Raw genomic sequence first — 23,554 nt, 5'->3', positions numbered from 1 at the left:
ACATTTTTAAAAATACTTTTTGACGTTGTTTATTTTATTAAATTGTACCTGAACATCTTTCTGTTTTGATTTTTATTTTTTAAAACATTTTTAGAATTTAATTCTTTTTAACACTGAGAGATTTGACTATTTTTGACATTTTATTAAATTTAATTTCAATATTTCAAACAATTTTCAGACGTTTCTGTATTTTATTCTCATCAAAATATTTTTATTTCTTGGTATATTTTTACATTTTGTTTGTATTTTTATGAAACTTTAGAGGATTATGTTTGTTGTTTTTAACCATCAGAGATTTATTCTTTTTTTTTTTTACATTTGATTACTTTTAAACTCAGATTTTATTGTTAATAAATACATTTTTAGATATTTCATGAAGTTTTACTGAAATGTTTCTACCAGTTTTCTGACATTTTATTCTTTTATTCTTTTAGATTCATGTAAACTCCAAATTCTTCACTTTAGAACCAGAAAAACATAAAAATGCGAAGTTTATCTGATTTTATTTTATAAAATTTGATATGAAGTAAACGATAACCATAATTATGTACTGAATTAAAAATCCGTTTTCACAAGTTTTCCTGTTTTAACGTCCAGGTTTAGTTTTGATGTTTTAAATCTTTTTTTTAAGTTTTGTTTCATTAATATTCTGTGTATTAGTTCATTAATATTCAGAGTTTGTTGGGTAAATATTTCTATTTTCTGCATTTACGTCCACATTTCTGTGGTATTTAGACTGTTGATATTGTGGTGCATTAATATTCATTAATATTCATGTTTTTAATGTTTGGTGTTTTAATATTTCAGTTTCTGACAATGTGGTTCTTTAATACAATGCTTTTTAAAAGTGTAAAAATTAAGGTTTTTCAAACTATTTGAATGGATTAAATTGAAGTTTTTAATGTATTTATGTGTTAAACTGAAGTTTTTTCATGTTTTTCTGGATTACAGGCCAGGTTTAGGAGTTTCTATTGATCAGTGTGAAGGTTGTTAGTATTTAAGTGTTTTATCGAAGTTTTAAAGTATTTTCTGTGTTTTATTGAAGTTTTAAAGTATTTTCTGTGTTTTATTGAAGTTTTAAAGTATTTTCTGTGTTTTATTGAAGTGTTGACGTATCTTTCTGTTAAATTGAAGTTTTCTAAAGTTTTTTTTCCCTTCTAACCGGATAAATCCGGAAAACCGTTAATCTGAGCTGCTGCAGTTTAGCTCCCGGTAGACGGTCCACCGGGCTACAGGTGTTTCTGGTCGTTACCGGAGGATGACTCACCTCTACCGGGGAAACTGTCTCGTGGAGGCCACGCGCTGCTCCGGTCACAGGGCGTCCATGTCCCGGTAAACGGAACGACGAACGGACGGTGGGTCCCGCTGCCGGTCCTACGGCTGGTTCCGGTGCGGGCCTGTCGGTACCGGGGTGGGGGGGAGCTGGGTGGGGGCGCTGCTGCGTCCCGTCAAACTAAAGTTATCCTCCGGTCTATCCGGCTCTTTCCCGGTGTACCGGCGGCGGCGGCGGCTCCCTCACAACTTTTCTCCGGGCTGACGTCACCGTCCGGTAACGGCGGCCGTCGGCGGACGGAGTAACACGGTGAACCGGGGCAGGAAAGTTGAGGCCCGCCGGCAGGGCGGTGAATCACGGCAGGTCCGGTCGCTGAAACTCGGTAATCCGGCGGCTGGACCGGCGGCAGGCGGTCGGTGAGAGGGCCGGCGGCGGGGAGGGGGGGTCTACCGGAGCACCGGCACGGAGCGGACAGGTTTAACGGAAAACGGAGGACAGGAAAGACCGGAGGGGGAGGACGGGCTGGCCGGTGGCCTGGCCGCGCGGCGCTGAGTGCGTGTGACTACGGGCGCGTCCCCGTGACGGAGCGCAGAGCCCCGCCCCTCCTGCTGTGGGTGACCGCGCACTGCTGCTGTGATCTGGCAGAGAGATCACTCCTCTTGGAAAACTGAGACCGAAAATAACTGAACGTCAGTATTACTAAACCAAAACTACAATAATATGAGTATTAATGCATCAAAACTATAATAATATGAGTATTAATACACCAAAACTGCACTAATATAAGTATTAATACACCAAAACTACAACAATATAAGTATAAAACATGACAACTACAATAAATGAATATTACTATAACAAACTACAATAATATGAGTATTAAAACACAAAATCTTCAAAGACTCAGTACATGAAAACTACAAAACTGAATATTAATACACCAAAAGTACAGTATTCTGAGTACTTACGACAAAACTACAATAACATGAGCATTAATGCACCAAAACTACAGTAATCTGAATATAAGGTTGTACTATTTGTACTGCTAGGTTGTAGTATTTCTACTGCTGCTTTGTAGTATTTCTACTGTTCGGTTGTAGTATTTCTATTGTCAGTTTGTAGTAACACACACAGAAACACACACTGAAACACACATAGAAACACACACTGAAACACACACTGAAACACACACTGAAACATACACTGAAATACACACAGAAACACACACAGAAACACACACTGAAACACACATAGAAACACACACAGAAACACACACAGAAACACACACTGAAACACACAGAGAAACACACACTGAAACACACAGAGAAACACACACTGAAACACACATAGAAACACACACTGAAACACACAGAGAAACACACACTGAAACACACATAGAAACACACACTGAAACACACACAGAAACACACACTGAAACACACATAGAAACACACACTGAAACACACACAGAAACACACACACAAACACACACTGAAACACACATAGAAACACACACACACACACACACACACACGGAAACACACACACTGAAACCCACATAGAAACACACACAGAAACACATAGAAACACACTAACACACACTGAAACACTCACAAACACACACAAACATAAACACACATAAACACGTCTATGTGTTAACTGTGGCCCACTCTGAGGTGATGAATCTTCAGCTCCTCCTGCTGGATAGAACTTTAACTGCAGTTTGTTTGACTTCACCACATGTTTATATGTAATATGTAAACCAGCATATACATATTGTAGCACTGAGAGGCGACTTAAGGCAGGAAATGACGAGGGATCTTGACGTTAACACACCAGGCTTTATTGTCTCTACCACAATAAGCACTCCAGAACTCACACCTACCGGCTCGCAGGCCAAAGTCACTCCTCCCACAACCCCCCTGAGCCACGGCACACATCAAAACAACGAAACACACAGACTGAACTCAGAACATAGAACGTGAACTAACCAAATGCAACCAGGAATAAAAGAACGTCCCAAACACACAAACAACCCCATAAACAAACCCCAAAGAACACAGAATTTCCCCCATGATGCGTAGTGGCCCCCCTACCCGGAACACAGTCACAGCAGCAACCACGGCCACTACAATATATATACACACATGCAGTGTTTCCTCTGCATTCATTCAGGAGTGGTGGGCCGGCATTCCTAAATCCTAGTCGCTGCTCCTTCAGTTTTCCTTTTTTTTCTTAATTGTCTCAAACACACCATCGCCATGTCTCCACCTTCACAGCAGAGTCCTGCACTGTGTTGGGTACTGGTGAGTACTAAGGTAAACTACAGATAAGTATCTTTCTCAGTATCTACTCTTTGGTACATCGGGTTACTATGACGTTAATTACTTGAAAGTGACGTCACATCAAGCATCCAGGCAGCAGGTCAGTCAGAGAAGTGTCATCTTGGAAAATAAGGCAGCGGCTTACTGGAGAAAAGCCATTAGCTTAAGATAACTCATAACAGATTTTACAAGCTAAACAGACATTCTCTAAATATTGGTGTCTAGCTAACGTTATGTAGCATATCGGTAGCTTCAGGTAATTGGGCCCGGTGCCAACTCAGTGTCTAACGTGAGTAAACTATTGATAGCATTAAGCTAATATCTGCATGATGTAACTGCTGACTGCAATTTCAGATGAGTTTGTTCAAATATTTCTTTTTTAAGTTACATTTAGCCTTTAAAAAGCTATTTTTAACTGCACGTTCAATAAATAGGTTGTACAAGTAAAATCTGAAGTCAAGTGTGGGGTCGGCATAGCTCAGTGGGTAGAGTGGCTGTCTTGTAACTGGAAGGTTGCCGGTTCGATCCTCGGCCCGTCATGCTCATGTCGAGGTGTCCCTGAGAAAGACACCAAACCTAATTGCTCCTGGTGGGTCGTGGTTAGCGCCTTGCATGGCAGCTTCTGCCATCGGTGTGTGAATGTGACGTATAATGTAATGCTATATAAATAGTACCATTTACCAAGTGTCATTTGTTTACACCACCACAACTCCCCGGAGAGCCTGTTGCTGCTGCTGAAATAAATCCTAGAGGAAACACGTGAGTAGAAATTCAGTTTCATGAGAACTTTATATTTGAGTGAAGATATGCATTTTTCTGTCGATTACTTAATTATAATGTGTACCATCTTGTGTTTCTGTGTGTAATATCTGACTGTTTGTAGGGGATATTTCATCTTCATGCATTACTTTAATTTTATGTGTAATATTTGACCACCATGTTCACAGCTGAACCTCACACAGTCTCTGGCTAAAGTCTTGTCACATGAGGACAATGTCACTTAAAATGGCGTACAACTGGATTTAAAATCAATCAGTGTGTCAGGAGAACTCTCCAGTGGAATCCTGACTTCTCCAAATCAACACTCAGAGTCGTCTCTCAATTCAAAGCAAAGTTTGACTTGTAGAAATCAGTCAACATGAAGACAGCTCAATCTGGACAATGACTGGTGAAGGTGGAAAACAGTGTAGCTTTTATACAGGCACATTAGCATGGATTTAATGTTGAGGGCTTTCACCGTAATACCTTGGTGCAAAATGAAACCATCACGGGGTGTCCAGATGTTCATAGCTGGGTAGAGTTCAGAACATCTGGTTTTACAAGGACAAAAGTCTGGTCCTGTCTTTAAATGATTCAACCAATCACAGATTAGAACTTCACCTGTGGCAGATACTGTAATTAACTCATATCCAGGTGTTATAAAAAGAACCCCAGAACATCAGACCTTCATGTGAAGTCCATCCTGTCCTCTGACAACATGCTGAAGATCCAACCAAAGACCATCAAGAACCTGAAGACCCAGTCTGCTGCTGAGGAAAGAGGACATCTTTAATGCATCCAAATGTCAAGTGGAGAAGATAAGAAAACGATCTGAAGAAGCTGGTGACGTTCGTGACAAGCCCAGGTCAGGTAGACCCATTAGAGAAGACTGTTTGTTGCTTCGATGGCCCAGGATCAGCCACTTATCAACTGGTCACCAGAAACCCCCATATCTACTAGAACAGGCAGTGGACTCCATGGACGAATCAGTGCTCAGAAACCAGTGTTGAACAGAAGACAACAAGAAAATTGTGTTGCATTTGACAATGGAAAAGTGTCAGAAGATCGATTTTTTCTGATGAATCATGCATCCCAATCAACACAAATGCTGCAGAAGACCTGATCGAACCCACATGGACCCAAGATTCCCCAGAAAACAGCCAAGTTTGGTGGAGGAGAGGTCCTGGTTTGGGGTGACTGTCACAAGAACAGACAGGACTCGAACAGAGAACCACGCTACCGAGGCAGAGATGGAATTGAAAGATATTTATTATAAGGCAGAGGAGGGTGGAGATGGTGGATGACTGGCCGGAGAGTGAGTCGGAGGGAATGGGAGTGAGTCCGGATGGGCAGAACTTGAGCCGGGGATCAGCGGCTGTCACGGTTCCGTGAGGAGGGGGGAACAGAGTGCGGCGCTGGGCGATATGGGATCCCTGGCTGCAGGTAGCAAGTCGGGGAACGAGGAACCACTGAGGAAGGGAAAACCCACAGGGCAGGAATGAGCCGTACAGAGGCGATCTAGGCAGGTTCGGATCCAGAACTGGGCCGAGATGAAGCAGGTGGGTTTGGAGGTGTCAGGAGGAGGGGGAGAAGGGGTCAGGCAGGATCTCTGAGGGAGCTCAGTCCAGGAAGGGGTTCCAGCAGGGTCCAATAGGCGGAGGTCCGGGCAGTCGGTTCTGGCAAGGCAAGGAGGAGAAAACAGGATTAGTGAAGAATCACTTTTACTTAAGACGAGAAGGCTAGAGAGCTACTGACTGCATACGTCGAGTACAACAATCTGGCAGGGTTTGGAAGGTTCAGCCGGTCTTTATTGCAGAGGTGTAATTAGTGGAATGGATTCCAGCTCCCCAGACTCCGGAGATGTGACTGATTGTCAGAATGAAGACAGCTGTGGCTTTGCGTCACTCGGTGCCCTGCTGGAACGAGAGGGAGAGAGAACTAGGAGGAGAGCAAAGGAGAGAGATAGATAGGATGGGGGTATTAGGGGGTGTCAGGTAGGAATGGGGGTGAGGGGAGAGCCCTGACAGTGACATCCAGTATGGAGATGTAGGAGAGATTTGCAGAGTGGATGGAAACATCAACAGCCTGAAGCATCAAGAAGTTCTTACTGCCCGTTACATCCCAAACCACAAGATAGAGTAAATACTTCAGACTCCACATCAAAGTTCCTGAGAGCAAAGAAGGTCCAGATGGTCCAGGATTGGTCAGCCCAATTACCTGACATGAACGTCTTGAAGCATGAAGAGTAAGATGCAAGCTTGGAAGATGAAACCGTAGCATCTTGATGAACTCTGGGAGTCCTGCTGTTCCAGGAGACTTCATCAGTGAGTTATTTCAGTTGTTGGGGAGAAGTAGGGATGGAGTCGTCCAAGCACATGGGACTCATAGACGATATCAATTATTTTTGTGGTCTTAATGTTCTGATGTTATTGTGGCTCAATGATAAATGGAATCAATGATAAAACTCAATGAATGATGCTAAACTTTATTTTGGTAGAACAAGCATCATCTAGGGGGCTTTGACTTTCATATAAACATTTCTGATTTCAATTAATCAGCTATGAGTCAAGCTGTTATTTGTTGTTCCTACAATGTGGACAAGACTTTTGTCAGAGAATGTATTTGTGATTTAAACATCGGCATCATATATTTATAAAGTAAACCTGAGATTAATGTGTTGTGGATGGAGATAAAACAAGCTTCCTATAGGGACTACTTTCACAGGCGGATGGATCCACATCTCCAGCAAAACAATGAATTCAATGTGGCATCAAAGGTTAAAAATCAGTGAAATATTAAGAAGTTAGAAAGTGTTCAAACTGTGGAAATAAGAGCAATTTTGTATTATATATATACACACGTGGACAAAATTGTTGGTACCCCTCAGTTAAAGAAGGAAAAACCCACAATTCTCACTGAAATCACTTGAAACTCACAAAAGTAACAATAAATAAAAATTTATTGAAAATTAAATAATCAAAATCAGCCATCACTTTTGAATTGTTGATTAACATAATTATTTAAAAAAACAAACTAATGAAATAGGGCTGGACAAAAATGATGGTACCCATAACTTAATATTTTGTTGCACAACCTTTTGAGGCAATCACTGCAATTAAACGATTTCTGTATTTGTCAATGAGCGTTCTGCAGCTGTCAACAGGTATTTTGGCCCACTCCTCATGAGCAAACAGCTCCAGTTGTCTCAGGTTTGATGAGTGTCTTCTCCAAATGGCATGTTTCAGCTCCTTCCACATATGTTCAATGGGATTCAGATCTGGGCTCATAGAAGGCCACTTTAGAATAGTCCAACGCTTTTCTCTCAGCCATTCTTGGGTGTTTTTGGCTGTGTGTTTTGGATCGTTGTCCTGTTGGAAGACCCATGACCTGCGACTGAGACCAAGCTTTCTGACACTAGGCAGCACATTTCTCTCCAGAATGCCTTGATAGTCTTCAGATTTCATCGTACCTTGCACACTTTCAAGACACCCTGTGCCAGATGCAGCAAAGCAGCCCCAAAACATTACTGAGCCTCCTCCATGTTTCACCGTAGGGACAGTGTTCTTTTCTTCGTATGCTTGGTTTTTGAGTCTATGAACATAGAGTTGATGTGCCTTACCAAAAAGCTCCAGTTTGGTCTCATCTGTCCAAAGGACATTCTCCCAGAAGCTTTGTGGCTTGTCAACATGCATTTTTGCAAATTCCAGTCTCGCTTTTTTATGAGTTTTTTTCAGCAGTGGTGTCCTCCTTGGTCGTCTCCCATGAAGTCCACTTTGGCTCAAACAACGACGAATGGTGCGATCTGACACTGATGTACCTTGGCCTTGGAGTTCACCTTTAATTTCTTTGGAGGTTGCTCTGGGCTCTTTGGATACAATTCCAACGATCCGTCTCTTCAATTTGTCATCAATTTTCCTCTTGCGGCCACGTCCAGGGAGGTTGGCTACTGTCCCGTGGGTCTTGAACTTCTGAATAATATGAGCCACTGTTGTCACAGGAACTTCAAGCTGTTTAGAGATGGTCTTATAGCCTTTACCTTTAAGATGTTTGTCTATCATTTTTTTTCGGATGTCCTGGGACAATTCTCTCCTTCGCTTTCTGTTGTCCATGTTCAGTGTGGTGCACACCTTTTCACCAAACAGCAGGGTGACTACTTGTCTCCCTTTAAATAGGCAGACTGACTGATTATGAGTTTGGAAACACCTGTGATGTCAATTAAATGACACACCTGAGTTAATCATGTCACTCTGGTCAAATAGTTTTCAATCTTTTATAGAAGTACCATCATTTTTGTCCAGGCCTGTTTCATTAGTTTGTTTTTTTTAAATAATTATGTTAATCAACAATTCAAAAGTAATGGCTGTTTTTGATTATTTAATTTTCAATAAATTTTTATTTATTGTTACTTTTGTGAGTTTCAAGTGATTTCAGTGAGAATTGTGGGTTTTTCCTTCTTTAACTGAGGGGTACCAACAATTTTGTCCACGTGTGTGTATATATATATATATATATATATATATATATACATACTGACAGTGAATAGAAACTTTGAGGTAGAAATGTACGCAGAATTCTACTTGTAGGGGGGTTGTAATGATTCATTGTGGATTTACTGATGATCTAGTGCCCTGGTAGTTGAGATAATGATGAGTTGTCATTTTGTCATGATTCATTGCACATGGGTTGGTCACTTTGCAAAAGTGAACCAAATACACACCAAGCAATACTCAGTGAGTATCTGCACAATGTGAGAATGGGTTTGAAGGCCTATATAAAGGCCCAAAAAAGGCCACCATTGTTAGTCCAGTGAACAGCATCATGCCGCGTCTATCACATGAACAACGTCTCCGGGCACTGGGTATGGTGGAGGCCGCTTTGAGCTACAGTGATGTATCCAGGCGTATGGGCTGTTCCCAACCCACAATCAGAAGCCTGGTCCAAAGCATGCGCCGACGGATTGCTGCCTGCATCCAAGCAAACGGAGGCCGTACTCGGTATTGACTGTTGTGACTTTGTGTTTGGCAGGTGCCGTTTTCTTTTGTGAAATTCTTTATTTTGAAATCATTCTTGAAATTTTAGATTTTTGTTTCTGTATGCCAATATGCTAAACAAATGATTCATATGAAGAAAATCCAGTTTCGGGCTTCAAAATAAAAATTATGTTGAAAAATTTGGTCTCAAAGTTTCTATTGACTGTATATATATATATATATTACAATTTTGTATAACATTGTAAAATAATGACATTTTCAGATCATTTGAATGAAGTAAATCCATAAACAGCCTTAATTTGATATTACCCGTGATTTAAAAACAAGAAAAACAATGATTTACCATTTTCATACTTCATATACATAACAGCAGTTGAGTGTAAAATAATGATTTTTATGTGGATTTAAATACAGAACATCAAGTCATGACTATTTACAGTTTTGGTCAACATGTAAATTTGCATTTTTTTTCTGTGATGTCACTGGTTATTATCTTTAGTTTAACAAAAAATGGTAAATCTGTGAAATAATAAGTCAGTAGTTAAATAAACACAATTCCATGTTGTATTGTTGACAGTGAATAACCACAGTGATCCTGCAGAGGGCAGCGTTACTCTGTGACACCGCTGCTCACCAGCCGGGACTGAAATACAAGGAATCCTCTCTGCTTCAGAACGTAAAGAGATTATAGACCTGAACTTGTATGAAGACCAAACAGCAGTTTAACAGAGGAAACACACAAAGAAACACAAAAACACACAAAAATAACCACAAACCCAAACAAAAACACCACAAAGGGACGCAAAACAACCACAGAGACACAAAACAACCACAGAGACACAAGTAGTCCACAAAGAGACACAAGTAGTCCACAAAGACACACAAAACAACCACAAAGAGGCACAAATCGTTCACAAAGAGACACAAAACAAGCACAAACTGACACAAGACAACCACAGAGACACAAAACAACCACAAAGAGACACAAAATGTCCGCAAACAGACACAAAACAACCACAAAGAGACACAAAACAACCACAAAGAGACACAAAACAGAGACAAATAACATCAAAAAATGCACAATATCTCCAAAATTCTGTATCCTTGTAATTGTTTTGTGTGAGTTTGAGGTTGTTTTGTGTCTTTGGTCATTTTTTTGTCTCTTTGTGATTGTTTCGTGTGTTTTTTTTGCAGCTGTTTTGTGTCTTTCTGGTTGTTGTGTGTGTGTTTGTGGTTGTTTTGTGTCTCTTTATTGTGGTTTTGTGTCTCTTTGTGGTCGTTTTGTGTGTCTTTGTCTATTACGGAGCACTGAAGCTAATAAACAGTAAAGCTGTTTTCCATCTTCTGTATCTTCATTGACACCTGGTTCCTTCCCAGAGGATAAATTAGATTTTAGGTTTCAGTGTTAGTCAAACATTGTCAGGCGGTGTTCCTCCGTCTGAGCCGGTTCAGTCCGGTCCTGAAGGAGCTGCCCCTGGTGGCAAGCAGCGAGGCGTCTCTCATGCTGTCCCTGAAGGTCCTGGTAGCGTAGTAGTAGAACAGGGGGTTGGCCACGCTGTTGGAGGCAGCCAGGCAGAGCGTGACCACCGTGGCCCTCTGCAGCCGCAGCGTCACGCCGCAGCTCCAGCCACCGCAGACGGCGTGCAGGTGCAGCGAGCGCACCGCGTGGTAGGGCAGGAAGCAGACCAGGAAGGTGGCCGTCACCATGGCGACCAGGTGCACCGAGCGCAGCCGCCTGCGTCTGCTGACGCCGGTGCCACGGGGGGCGGAGCCAAACATCAGCCGACGAACCAGGTCGCTGTAGCAGCTGATGATGGTGAGGAAGGGGAGGAGGAAGCCAAGGACCAATCCCACGTAGTTCAGGATGAGGATGCGGGACCAGGAAGACGGAGTGGACGGCTCAAAGCAGCGCGGCACCCCCTTCCTGTCGACAGCAGAACCACAAGTTTAAGACATGAAGGAGTGTTGACAGGGAAATACAAAGGAGGAAACAATTGTAAATGTAGGAAAAAAGATTTTTAATTCATTTATTTAAAGGAGCTTTGTTATTTATGGTTTGACGTCATCTCTGCTTCAGAAAACAGATTTTAGACATCTGAACTCGTATTAACACCAAACAACAGTTTAAACAATGGAAAACACACAAAAACACCGCAAAGACACACAAAATGTCCAAAGTATCTGTCTTTGTAGTTGTTTAGTATCTCTTTGTGGTCATTTTGTGTCTCTTTCTGGTTGTTTTGCAGTGGTATACACAGACACCAGATGGGGCTAAAGAACCTGCCCCTGGCCCTCAGTATCAAGCAGGTGCCCTCCACATCTCAACTATTAAAAACAATTAAACATTAAACACACACAGATGCAGACACAGAGGCACACACACACGACCCGTGCCATGCCACGACTCGCCCCACCCTATCTCATAACATGAACACGAGGAGTGGACACATGTGTGGCAGCAGCTGCACAGCCCACAGGCATCTCCACCCTGACTGTAGCCACCAACCAGGTAACACCTAAATGAATCCAGTTATTGTTCATAAACCTCAGTTGAAACACAGTGTATTTATCTGTCTCTGTTGTGAAGTAGCCTGTCTCATGCAGCGCTAAACAATTGTGCCTAAATTAGCCAACTGCCCACCTGCTTAACAAGCTGGACTACCCATAATAATAATCAATTAATCAACATAACGTGACGACGATGACCACACAATCAGTGTCATGTTAGCACAGTGGTGTTGTGGTTAGTACTTTTGCCTTGCAGCAAGAAGATCCCCGGTTCAAATCCTGGCCTGATCCTGGGATCTTTCTGCATGGAGTTTGCATGTTCTCCCTGTGCATGCGTGGATTTTCTCCGGGTACTCCGGCTTCCTCCCACAGTCCAAAAACATGTTGAGGTTAATTGGTTACTCTAAATTGTCCGTAGGTGTGAATGTGAGTGTGATTGTGTGTCTGTATATGTAGCCCTGTGACAGACTGGTGACCTGTCCAGGGTGTCCCCTGCCTTCACCCGAGTCAGCTGGGATAGACTCCAGCACCCCCCATGACCCTAGTGAGGATAAAGCAGTGTATAGAGGATGGATGGATGGATATATTAAGGCAGCCAGTGGTTCTACACGCCACACAAGGTGCCTTTTTTTTCCACTGAGCACCTGCCCACAAAATGTCTGTGCACGCCACTGTGGTTTTGTGTCTTTGTGGTTGTTTTGTGTCTCTTGAAGTAAATAAGACTGACCTGTGGTGTCACCCCATTGGACAGGAATGGGGCAGAGGACACGCCCACCAGCAGCCACACTCCTAGACAGACCAATAAGGTTCGAGTGGGCGTGGCCAGAGTCCGGTGACGGAGGGGGCGGGCCACAGCCAACCAGCGGAGCATGCTCAGTAGAGTGAGGAAGAGGATGCTGGGGAGGAAGGACGAAGCTTTAGTGTGTGTGTGTGTGTGTGTGCGTGTGTCTGTGTGTGTGTGTATGTGTGTGTGCGTGTGTGCGTGTGTGTGTGCGTGTGTGTGCGCGCGCGCGTGTGTGTGTGTATATGGCGTCAGAATCGATTCAAAACAATCAAAGCAACTCGCAGCAACGTTTGTGTACATGCATGATTATTATGTTACGCGTGCGTGCGTGCGTGCATTGTAACGTGCAGGTTGTATTTCACGTTCAGTTGATAGCTGCGCACGCTTTTTGAAACGATTCTGACGCCATAGTGTGTGTGTGTGTGCATGTGTGTGGTCAGGTGCTGGCTATACTTGTGGGGACTAAATGTCCCCACAACTGTAGGAAAACCGAAAACAATGTCACTTGTGGGGACCTCATTTCAGTCCCCACAAGTTTAAACAGTGTTTTCTTGGTCATGTTGTTGTTACTGAAAAAAGTAAAAGTGCAAAAACGTTTCTTGAGGGTTAGGCATTGTTTTGGTCTGGGTTAAGGTTTAGGGTTAAGGTTAGGGGTTAGATATGAATGGGAGTCAATGGTAGATCCCCACAATGATAGCAAGACATACTGTGTGTGTGTGTGTGTGTGTGTGTGTGTGTGTGTGTGTGTGTGTGTGCGTGCGTGCGTGCGTGCGTGCGTGCGTGCATGCGTGTGTGTGTATGTGTGTGTATGTGTTACCTGGTGTACAGGTTCAGGTAGAAGCCGAACACACACAGTCTGCACAGCCAATCAGAGAAGATCCACTCCCGCCCCCGATGTAATAAGCCAATCTCAGAGGGAGGGTGAGGGAGAAGCTGCCGTCTGATAGGGCGAGGTTCATCATGACCACGCAGGAGGCGGAGCTTCTGGAGGAAGATTAATAAATGGAGTCAGAGGCTGAGATGATAACCGAACTACAGTCAGGAGATCGTTTAGAGATGCTGACATCTATAGAAGTGTGATCTCAGTTTGTGGAAATGGACCTTTATTCATGACGTCATGAAAATGAGCCAATGGGGGGGTGTTGATGTTGATATACTGTTTTTGTTCTGAAATTATTCCAGTCTAGCACTGGGTGTCCACACCAGAATCTCACCAGAATTTTTTTTTAAATTAATTGTATTAAATTTAAACGTGAATAATATGGTGCACTTATTGATGTGATGCAATGTAGTTGTTCTGCTTAGTAGAGCTATGTAAATTATATTGCTAAATGGACTGATGTAAAATGTGACACAGCAAATGGAATTGGACATGTTGACTGTCTGATTGTGAAGGTCTGACAGTAGTGAGAAGTGTGTTTTATTTTATTGTTTTCTTATTTGTTATTGTATTAGCACTGTTATTTATTAATGTTATAGGGACTGCAGATGGAAACTAGCTAATAAGCTATAATCTGGTGCAGCACATCTCTGACTCATGTGAGCTTAATGTTTCTGTACATTGTCCCTTAAATAAAGACTAAACTAAACTAAACTAATCGCTGTGGAATTCATCTCTGACAACAGGTTCTGTGCCCAGGGTCACCCAGAGAAAGGTATTCAGGGACTAGCCACCAAAAGAAATGTTGCAATGTACTGCGTGTCTGGTGAGCACTAACATGCTATGCTAGCACCATGAGTAGACGGGCTGCTGCTGGTCTTGGCTAATTTTGACTGTGATGAAAAGAATTATCAACTGTGGGAGGCAAAATTTTTGGGCCATCTTCGCTTACAAGGGCTTAAGGACATTATTTTAAATGAACCCACTGATGGAGATGAAACGCCGGGAAGACAAGGAGCAAATTTCAACGCATACGCCGAGCTGATACAGTTTCTAGACGATAACAGTTTATCACTGGTGATGCGAGAAGGTGCAGATGAAGATTCTGAGAGGCTATTATGCAGGCAGTGGTAAACTTTGTAAAATAAGCCTGTCGACTGAACTGACTTGACTTCATAAGTCTAACCATGAGAGCAGAATACGTTCTACGAGCAGAGACAGTCATCACAGCGCTTAGAAATGCTGGAATCAGAATCATTCAAACCATTCGCTATTCATATCACGCAAAGTGAGGTGGAAATATCGTTCGCTGATTTCAAAACAAAACTATGGAGCTATGACGACACGGAGAAGATGCGCTACAGCTCCAGATGACAACGTGATAAAGGCGCGAATGAGGCTGAGGGAGAGATCCAAAAATGACCGGGGCGCCGAAAGCACGGACATCGTGTGCTACAGATGTGGTCTAAAGGGACACAAAACCAGAGTATGTCAATGGAAGTAACACACCGGGACGCAACCTGTAGGCGGAAACAGCAGCCAGACGATGCCAGGAAAGTTTCTGAGGAGAGATGCAACAGTGGGTATGGATTCCCGATGAGCGATGGAGACGCAGAGAGCCATCCAGGGCTTATTGTCAACGAGAAAGGTCTAATGGTGGAGTCAGGAGCAAGTTCGCATATCAGCAGGGATATACCAAAGTTTCTACAATGATTTCAAGCTCCAGACGCACTGCGTGGAAGTAGCTGATGTCATCAGATGCAGCGGAGTGGCTGAAGGCAGAGAAAACGTGGAGGTTGGTCTGATGACAGCAGAGGGCAGCGCCACAACACCACCCTGAGGAATGTACATCCCTTACCACAAAGAGACACAGAACAACCACAAAGAGACACAAAATGACCACAAAAGACCGAATATACACTTTATTGATTTTACATTTATATTGTATGTCTGATTGAATTCATGCACAGAAGACAAATAAATGTTTCTGTTACTCACTACCAGTGGCGGCTTGTTAATAGGGGGCGCTAGGGCGCCGCCCCCATCAAGATTTTGTGAAAAAGGTATTGACTCAGTAACATAAATACGTATTTAAAGTAATTAACACATCTGCACGTGTTCACTCATACAATGGGTCTCATTTTTATTTTTTTAAGCCTTTCCATTCATATTGGGTTTTTTTCGGGGTTGTTTTACACGTTTCAATAGCGAGGGGCGCCTGGGTCCGTGTACGTCGCCGTCATTCTATTTTCGATTTGGGGTCAAAACACCAAAAACGGATAACGGCCGTTTCCCGTTTTTCGTTTTCAAAATAAAAATCAGAAAACGGAAAACCAATCCGTTTTCCGATTTTCTTTTTTCAATAAAAACGGATATCAAAAAACAAATTAGAAGTTAAATTTCATTTTTTGATATCCGTTTTCTAACTACACTTTTTCAAGACAAACATCCGAAATGACGACGTACACGGACCCACTCTCCTAGAACCAAATCAAAACATAAATGTTGTTAACCCTTTAAGCTGCAGTCAATTCCAGCCATTTTCAGTACAAAAAATCGCTAATATTCTATTTTTAAAAAAAAAAAAAATGACGAGACATACAGGAATATTGGACGGGCATCGCGACGTGCATTTCCTTGAAACGACCGTTCTTGGTAAATATACCGACTTCAAGACATGTTTTGGACGAAATATTTTACTGACTTGTTTTGTCTGGATGTCCAAGGTTGGATTATGGCCGTTTTTTGTGGAATATTTTCATCTGTGTGTAATAATGAACCCGGAAATGTGAGTCGCTCTGTGTACGTTGAAGCCGTGTACAGAGAAAGGATGGATGGATATTCGTTGTTTGTCGGACAAATGTGTTTATATTACCCGCTGTGGTAATCACATCTGAAAGTGGTTTATACCGGCGGATTCATGAGAATCTAAGCTTTCCATCGGTGTATAGTGTTTATATAATCACGTTTGCAGCCGTCGGACATTCTTTAAATTCCTATGCAAATTAGTAAGTGTACCGCCGGCGGTACACTGAAGTTTTTAAACTGCACAAACACATAGTGCTTCTCTTACATGTTAATAAGCTTGGTGGTAGGGTCCATGCAGGGATCTTACCCTTAACCCTGCCCTCACAAGCCTTGACATTTCTTGATGACAGTTAGCCGGTCATCATTTTGCAGCCAAATGATGATCCAGTCTGGAAGAACATTTAATGTTGAAAATTGTGTATTCTGAGCTAGAGCACCCAGAAGGTGGCGATGTTCACATTATTACTATGACATTCAGATATAGTGGATGAGATTGTTCACAAAGTATATAAAAACGAGGCATGCAATTATGATAGACCGCTTCGGCAGTGCTGTTCTGACTATTACATTTATTTCTTAAGTCACCCTGCTAGTCCTGTGAATAAATAAGACAGCAGTGAAATCCATTGTACCCGATTTGCTTGCCCTTTGGGGTAACTCTTGTAATATTGGGCTATAAAAATAATAAATAACGGATTGGTTTTCCGTTTTCCGATTTTTGTTTTGAAAACGAAAAACGGGAAACGGCCGTTATCCGTTTTTGGTGTTTTGACCCCAAATCGAAAATAGAATGACGGCGACGTACACGGACCCGCCTGCCAAATGAGCGTGCATGTACATTCTAAAACTTTTGGCTTTCATGTGACTTAATACTGGTCTCTAATTGGTTACTTAAAGATTGTCCTCCAGGTGCAGCTCTCCGTCTCTGGCGAATCGCGCGTTTGGGTGGTCATTTTTCATCTGATCTGATTGGTTCATGATACCTGTCAATCAAAGTCACCTGGCAGCGTACACAGACACATACAGACAGACAGACCACAACAACAAGACAGAAGATGATGGTGGCAGCACAAGAAAATTTGGTTGTTTCTTTACGAAATAATCCTTTTACGAGGCGTTCTGGAGGAAAAAAAAAGGATAAAGGAGGTAGGACCTGAGCAACCTGATTTACAAATCCAGCAGCAGGCAAGTGACCGTGGACGGAGTTCCACCCGGGGCTTCTCCCGCCTGTGTTATGCTAAACACAGCTGGCTAGCTGGATGTGAAGTTAGCAATGCTCTGTATTGCTTTCCCTGCTTGCTTTTTCAAAGTTTTGGCACTGAAGTTCTGTGGACAACAACGGGGGTCAGAGACCTGAAACATCTCTCTGAAAAATGCAAACGGCATGAAGGTAGCCGTAGCCACCTTGACAACAGCATGAAGCTACAGTTTTTGGCTGTTAGCATTGCTGAACAACTAGATGAGGGCTACAGAGTGGCATTAGAAGGCACAATGAAGAGGTGACAAAAATCATCACATACTGTCCAGGATAATAGACTGTGTGAAATTTTGTGGGGCCTTTGAGTTGGCTTTACGTGGCCATGATGAGAGTGAGAGCTCTGTTAACCCTGGGATATTTCGTGGGTTGGTGGATTTTGTTGCCTCTCTGGATGGAGCTTTGAAAGAGCACCTTGAAACTGCCACTGTTTTTAAGGGTACTTCAAAAACTGTCCAAAATGAGCTCCTGGACTGTATGTGTCTGTTGCAAGGGAGCAAATAATTAAAGAAGCCCAAAAGAGTGTTTTTGTGTCAATCCAGGCAGATGAGACAACAGATATTTCAACACAGCACAACTTGTGCTTGTACTACGCTACATTGATGACAAACAGTGTGCAGGAAAGATTTTTTGAATTCATTCCTCTGCAGTCAGCTACGTCTGAGTCCATTGCTGCTGCATTAACAGAGCGTCTTGCTGCCATCAGTCCTGAGGATCAGAAAAGGAAGCTAATCTGCCAGGCGTATGATGGAGCCACTGCAGGTGTTCAGAGGAAAATCAAAGATGTGTACCCAAATGCCCACTATGTCCACTGCTATGCACACCAACTCAACCTGATCATGCAGCAGGCCACCTCTCACATTTCCAAGGTGAGAATTTTTTTCTGACCTGGGTGGATTTGCCAGCATTTTTTCCAGATCAGCCAAGCGTACAGCTGTTCTTGATCAAAATGGTGGCCCATAGACTGCCAACATCCAGCAATGTCAGATGGAACTTTTACAGCCGAGCCATCAACACTGTTTGAGCACAGAGAGGATCTCATTCAGTGTTTTGAGAACATACGAGACTCAGGTGACTTTGATGCCAGACCATCAGAGAGGCAGGAGCCATGGCCATGCTGCTGGAACATCAGGACTTTAAGTTCTTTCTGGAACTTTTTCACCACATCATGCACATGTGGACCTCCTCTATGCCAAGCTCCAGAAGAAGAACATAGATGCAGTCCACATAAAAGTGAGCATCCAGCAGTTTGAACAGGACATGGAAAACATCAGGTAATAAGTATTCCTGTCAGTAATATGATGGAAAAGAGACTTGTTTGTGAAATGACAGATTTCAATCAGAAAGTCACTGATAAATTTGCTGGCCTGAAGGAGAGGAGAGCAAAATTTATGTTCACGTAATTGTTTTGTTGTGTTGTAATGCCCGTCTGCTAGTGCCCCCCCCAAAATATTTTATCACCAGCCGCCACTGCTCACAACATGAGTAGTTTTTTCATCAAGTACTTTTTTACTCTTACTCAAGTAATTTTTTAAATGACTACTTCTACTTGAGTCATATTTTTCGAAAGTAACGTTACTCTTACTTGAGTAAAAATTTTGGCTACTCTACCCACCTTTGCACAAAAGACACAAAATGACCACAAAGAGACACAAAATGACCACAAAGAGACACAAAACGACCAAAAAGACACACCATATTTGACACACCACACTTAACTTGTGGTCAAGGTAAGTATTTCTAGAAATGAAAGCATGTCTTTAACCAGTAAATATCAGGAAGAACTGAAACTATGAGAACAATGAAGCTGTGTTGAAACCTGAAGAGCAGCAGGTGACAGACACATTCCAGGAAGTAGATGGGCTGTAAATATTCTGCAGAACAAAGCTGGGACTGTGAACTCGTCTGAACACGTCGTTATCAGGAGAGAATTATTTAAATTCTCTGGCAGCATAAAGGGAGCAGTCTGTCAACACGCTTTATTCTGCTGCAGCATCACGTCTCACTGATATTTTTATTATAAAATATACATTTTTTAAACTACAGCTACATGTTTGTTGTGATTTATAAAAATACAAATATTGAGACTTTTATTAATATTTGTATTCTAAATCATAGGGACGCCTTTGACATAATAGAAATTAAAGTTAATAATAAAATGTACATTTTTACCCCCACTGTTGGTATGTGTGAGTTTATAGAAAATGTGCTGTTTTTTAGTTTCATTTTAGAATGGATGGATGGATGGATGGATGGATGTTGTCCTGTGCATACAACCTTAAAAAAGTAATTAATTAAGTAATTAATTAATTTTTACCTTAGGAGCAGCTTTTTTCCTTTTTAAAACAATAAATTATTTTACTGTTAGTATGTCATTAATTAGCTAAGCATTATTATTATTATTATTATATTATTAATAATATAATGAAAATTAGAAATTCTTTAGTTTTTTTCTGTTCAGTATTCTGTTATATTTATTTTTTCCACTATGAAAATAGTAGTCATGATAATAATAATAATAATAATAAGAAGAAGAAGAAGAAGAATATGCTTTTATGATTTTTTAAAATAAGATTTTAATGATTAGAAAATATCCTGTTTTTTATCATGTTTATTTTTTACTACATATACATCTTTTAATTAATAATTTAATTCATTTTTCTCCTATTGGCAAACATTTTTAAAAATCTAAATAAAATATTTGTTTCCTGATTTTTGGTTTTCCATTAATTTATCACATAAGTCATATTAGATTTAAATTATATTTCTATAATTAATTGACAGAAAATATTGTGGTGTTTTTATTTATTAATTGTTATTTTACATTAGATAAACATTTTTAAAAATAAAACAACTTCAGCTGTCTTTTTCTGTAGATAAACCTCTTCAACAATAAATATTTTTAACACAAATGCACCATTAATCTATAAAAAATGTTTTGATTCAGATTTTAAAACACAGAAGATGATTGTTGTTTGTTGTTTGTTTGTTTGCTTGTGTTGTTTGTTTGTTGACACCTGCTTCCGCTCTGCAGGAAGAACACGGCCAGCGCCCCGACGTTGCAGAGGAACGCCACAGGAAACACCAGCAGGTAGGTGAAGGTGTACGCCTGGTACTTGAAGGCATCGTCATCGTGGACACACGCCATCAGCGACTCCGCGCGACGGAGGCGTTGCCGTCATCTACAAAAAAAACAACAAACAGGAAGCTGCTGCTGTGGCGTAAACAAAGCAGAGGTCTGAGTTTATTCTGTTTATTCTGTTTAACGGAGGAATGTAAATCATCAACTAATAAAGTCTGAGGAGCAGAGAGATGAAAAAAAAACTTCCAAATTAAAACCGCAGTGAAACTTCACAATTTTTACCTTTTTGTGGTCACTTTGTGTTCATAAATAGTTGTTTTGTGTTTTTTATTGCCATTTTGTATTTATAAATAGCTGCTTTATGCCTTTTTGCGGTCATTTTGTGTCTCTTTGTAGTTGTGAATCAGCTAACAAAGCTAACAGAGAGCTAATTTAGCCTGAAGAGTAAATGCGCTAACATGTAATGTTTTGTTGTTTCTAAAATGCTAGAGTTAAACAGGTATCATTTAAATTAGACCTGAAAAACAAATGATCTCAATCAATACATTAAAAAATTTGTACAATATGGCTACAAGTGCAAATCATGCTAATAACGCTAGCAAAGCTAACTAACTAGCATCATTTAGGGTTAGAAGATATTTCCCTCTTGTTATAAAAGTCCCTCTTGAATAAAAGTTAACATGAGACTTTTGTCACTACCTCATGTGACACATCACTAAATAAAATGCTCTATTTGTTTTAATATTGTTGTGTAACTTGCTATCTGAACCAGCTAACAATGCTAACAGCTGGCTAACATTTGACTTTCAGACTGAGTAGTAAATTAGCGAATGTGGATATAATTGAGTATAATGAATTTCATATTACAACAGAAAATAGTAATATAAATATACTGAAAACAACAGCACAGTGTGGCTAAAACTGCCTGCCATGCTAATAACATTAGCAAAGCTAACTAGTTAGCATCACTTAGGTGAGCAAATATTCACTCTTGCTCTGTTCTTGAATAAAAACATAAAAAACAACACTAAAATAAAATGGGTTCTACTTGTTTTAATTTAATTGTGTTACTTGCTTACTCAAACAGCTAACAATGCTAACAGCTAGCTGACATTTGACTTTCAAACTGAGGAGTAAATGAGCTAATGTGGAAGGTGATGCTAATGAGATTTAAATACATGATAACAGTTGAGTAGAATTATGTGTTTATTACAGCAAAGGTAATGTAGATAAACTGAAAAACAGCAGATAACAAAAATTGTAAAGTATACAACCAACTTTGATCACTTTCACACTATTTTTCCCATTAAAAGTAACAGCTATGCTACAGCTTGTTATGCTAAAACCTAGCTTGTTTGTTTCACAGGTGATCCACATGTTCAGGAACGCAGCAGCTGAGACAGTTTTATTGGTTTAATTTACACGTTTGACTGTTAAAAACCAAACAAACGTTTGTGTAAAAGCGTCCTCTGGCTTTTCTCCTCCCAGCAGCTGACTGAGGACGATTTTTGTGAGATTTTCCCACACGAATCCGCCCCCAGAAATAAAATACTGAGTAATGCAGCTAATGTTGGAGGATAGTTTACTGTGATGCTTGACCTCCATGACCCCAGACTAGCTTCACTCTAAACACAGCGACAGATGAAAAACCAAAAAACTGAAGACGGTGAATCATAGCCAAACTGCTACTACTCATGATCTTAAGAAACCCAGGGAACACTGGTTGTTGTGTGTCTCTTTGTGGTGATTTTGCGTCTATTTATGGTTGTTTTCTGTCTATTGGTGGTTGTTTTGTGCGATGTGGTAATTTTGTGTCTCCTTGTGGTTGTTTTGTGTCTCTTTGTGGTTGTGTTGTGTCTCTGTGGTTGTTTTGTGTCTCCTTGTGGTTGTTTTGTGTCTCTTTGTGGTTGTTTTGTGTCTCTGTGGTCGTTTTCTGTCTCCTTGTGGTTGTTTTGTGTCTCTTTGTGGTTGTTTTGTGTCTCTTTGTGGTTGTTTTGTCTCTTGTGGTTGTTTGTGTCTCTTGTGGTTGTTTTGTGTCTCTGTGGTCGTTTGTGTCTCTTTGTGGTTGTTTTGTGTCTCTTTGTGGTTGTTTTGTGTCTCTTTGTGGTTGCTTTGTCTCTTTGTGGTCATTTTGTGTCTCTTTGTTCTTATATTTAGCTTTAGCTGTTAAAGTTTTTTTCATTAATACACAAAACATAACTTTTACCATTAAAGTTTCCACACAAACACTGAATGCTCCAGTTCCTGCTGACAAAATCATCCAGATAATGGACAGAGAATAACAACAACAACAACCACACAACTGGAGCTGGTTTAGATGTAACCCAGCAGCAGAGACACTGCTGATGAATCCTCCTGTGCTCGTCTCCATTTAAGGCTTCAGAGGGAATTCAACCTGACTCTGATCTAACCCGAGTTAAAGGCGTCACTCACCGTTCATGTCGTCGCAGCTCTACCTCCGTTCATCCGTCCGTCCGTCTGACTTAATCCTCTCTCCATCTGAGCTCTTCTTCCTTCTCTGACAGTGTTTGTGGGTGTTACGTTCACTGGAGGTTTTCCATGGAAGCAGCTATCTGGGCAGTAAACCAACTGCTGCTCTCATACATTCACTGCAGCACCAGGAAGCTCTGAGCCTGTGAACCAAACAGCGTCCAAAAATATGCGAAAATCATCCACAATTACCCAATAATTGTCCATAATGACTTAAAGTCTGTCCAAAAGTACTCAAAATATGACTAAAATGCCCATGAGTTGTCCACAACAACAAACATCTGTCCCCAGTGATGTGGAACTTGTCCAAAATGATTCAAACTTTGTCCTTAGTGACCTGAAGCTTGTCAAAAATGAGTTAAAATTGGTCCAAAACGACAAAAAATTGTTTAAAAGTATT

The 23,554-nt window shown here is 41.2% G+C and overlaps 2 protein-coding genes across 2 annotated transcripts in view; both read right to left on the bottom strand.

Annotated features, from left to right (window-relative positions):
• Positions 1-1,846, bottom strand: part of LOC110970056 (kinesin-like protein KIF1C) — a 47,552-nt gene extending 45,706 nt beyond the window's left edge. The window contains 1 exon segment of the mRNA XM_051944559.1: positions 1,268-1,846. The gene's annotated coding sequence lies outside the window, so the exon portion shown is untranslated.
• A 7,763-nt stretch (positions 1,847-9,609) lies between these two features.
• On the bottom strand, positions 9,610-20,730 carry LOC110972194 (cysteinyl leukotriene receptor 2-like). Its single transcript, XM_051944758.1, is given in 5 exon segments — positions 9,610-11,267; positions 12,583-12,751; positions 13,457-13,535; positions 13,538-13,623; positions 20,600-20,730. Coding segments are annotated over 5 exon segments (966 nt in total). The 3' UTR covers positions 9,610-10,766.
• Positions 20,731-23,554: the final 2,824 nt, after the last annotated feature.

The sequence above is a fragment of the Acanthochromis polyacanthus genome, chromosome 24, assembly GCF_021347895.1.
Source record: "Acanthochromis polyacanthus isolate Apoly-LR-REF ecotype Palm Island chromosome 24, KAUST_Apoly_ChrSc, whole genome shotgun sequence".
In the NCBI taxonomy this organism is placed as follows: domain Eukaryota; kingdom Metazoa; phylum Chordata; class Actinopteri; family Pomacentridae; genus Acanthochromis; species Acanthochromis polyacanthus.
This window is presented reverse-complemented; position numbering and strand designations above follow the sequence as displayed.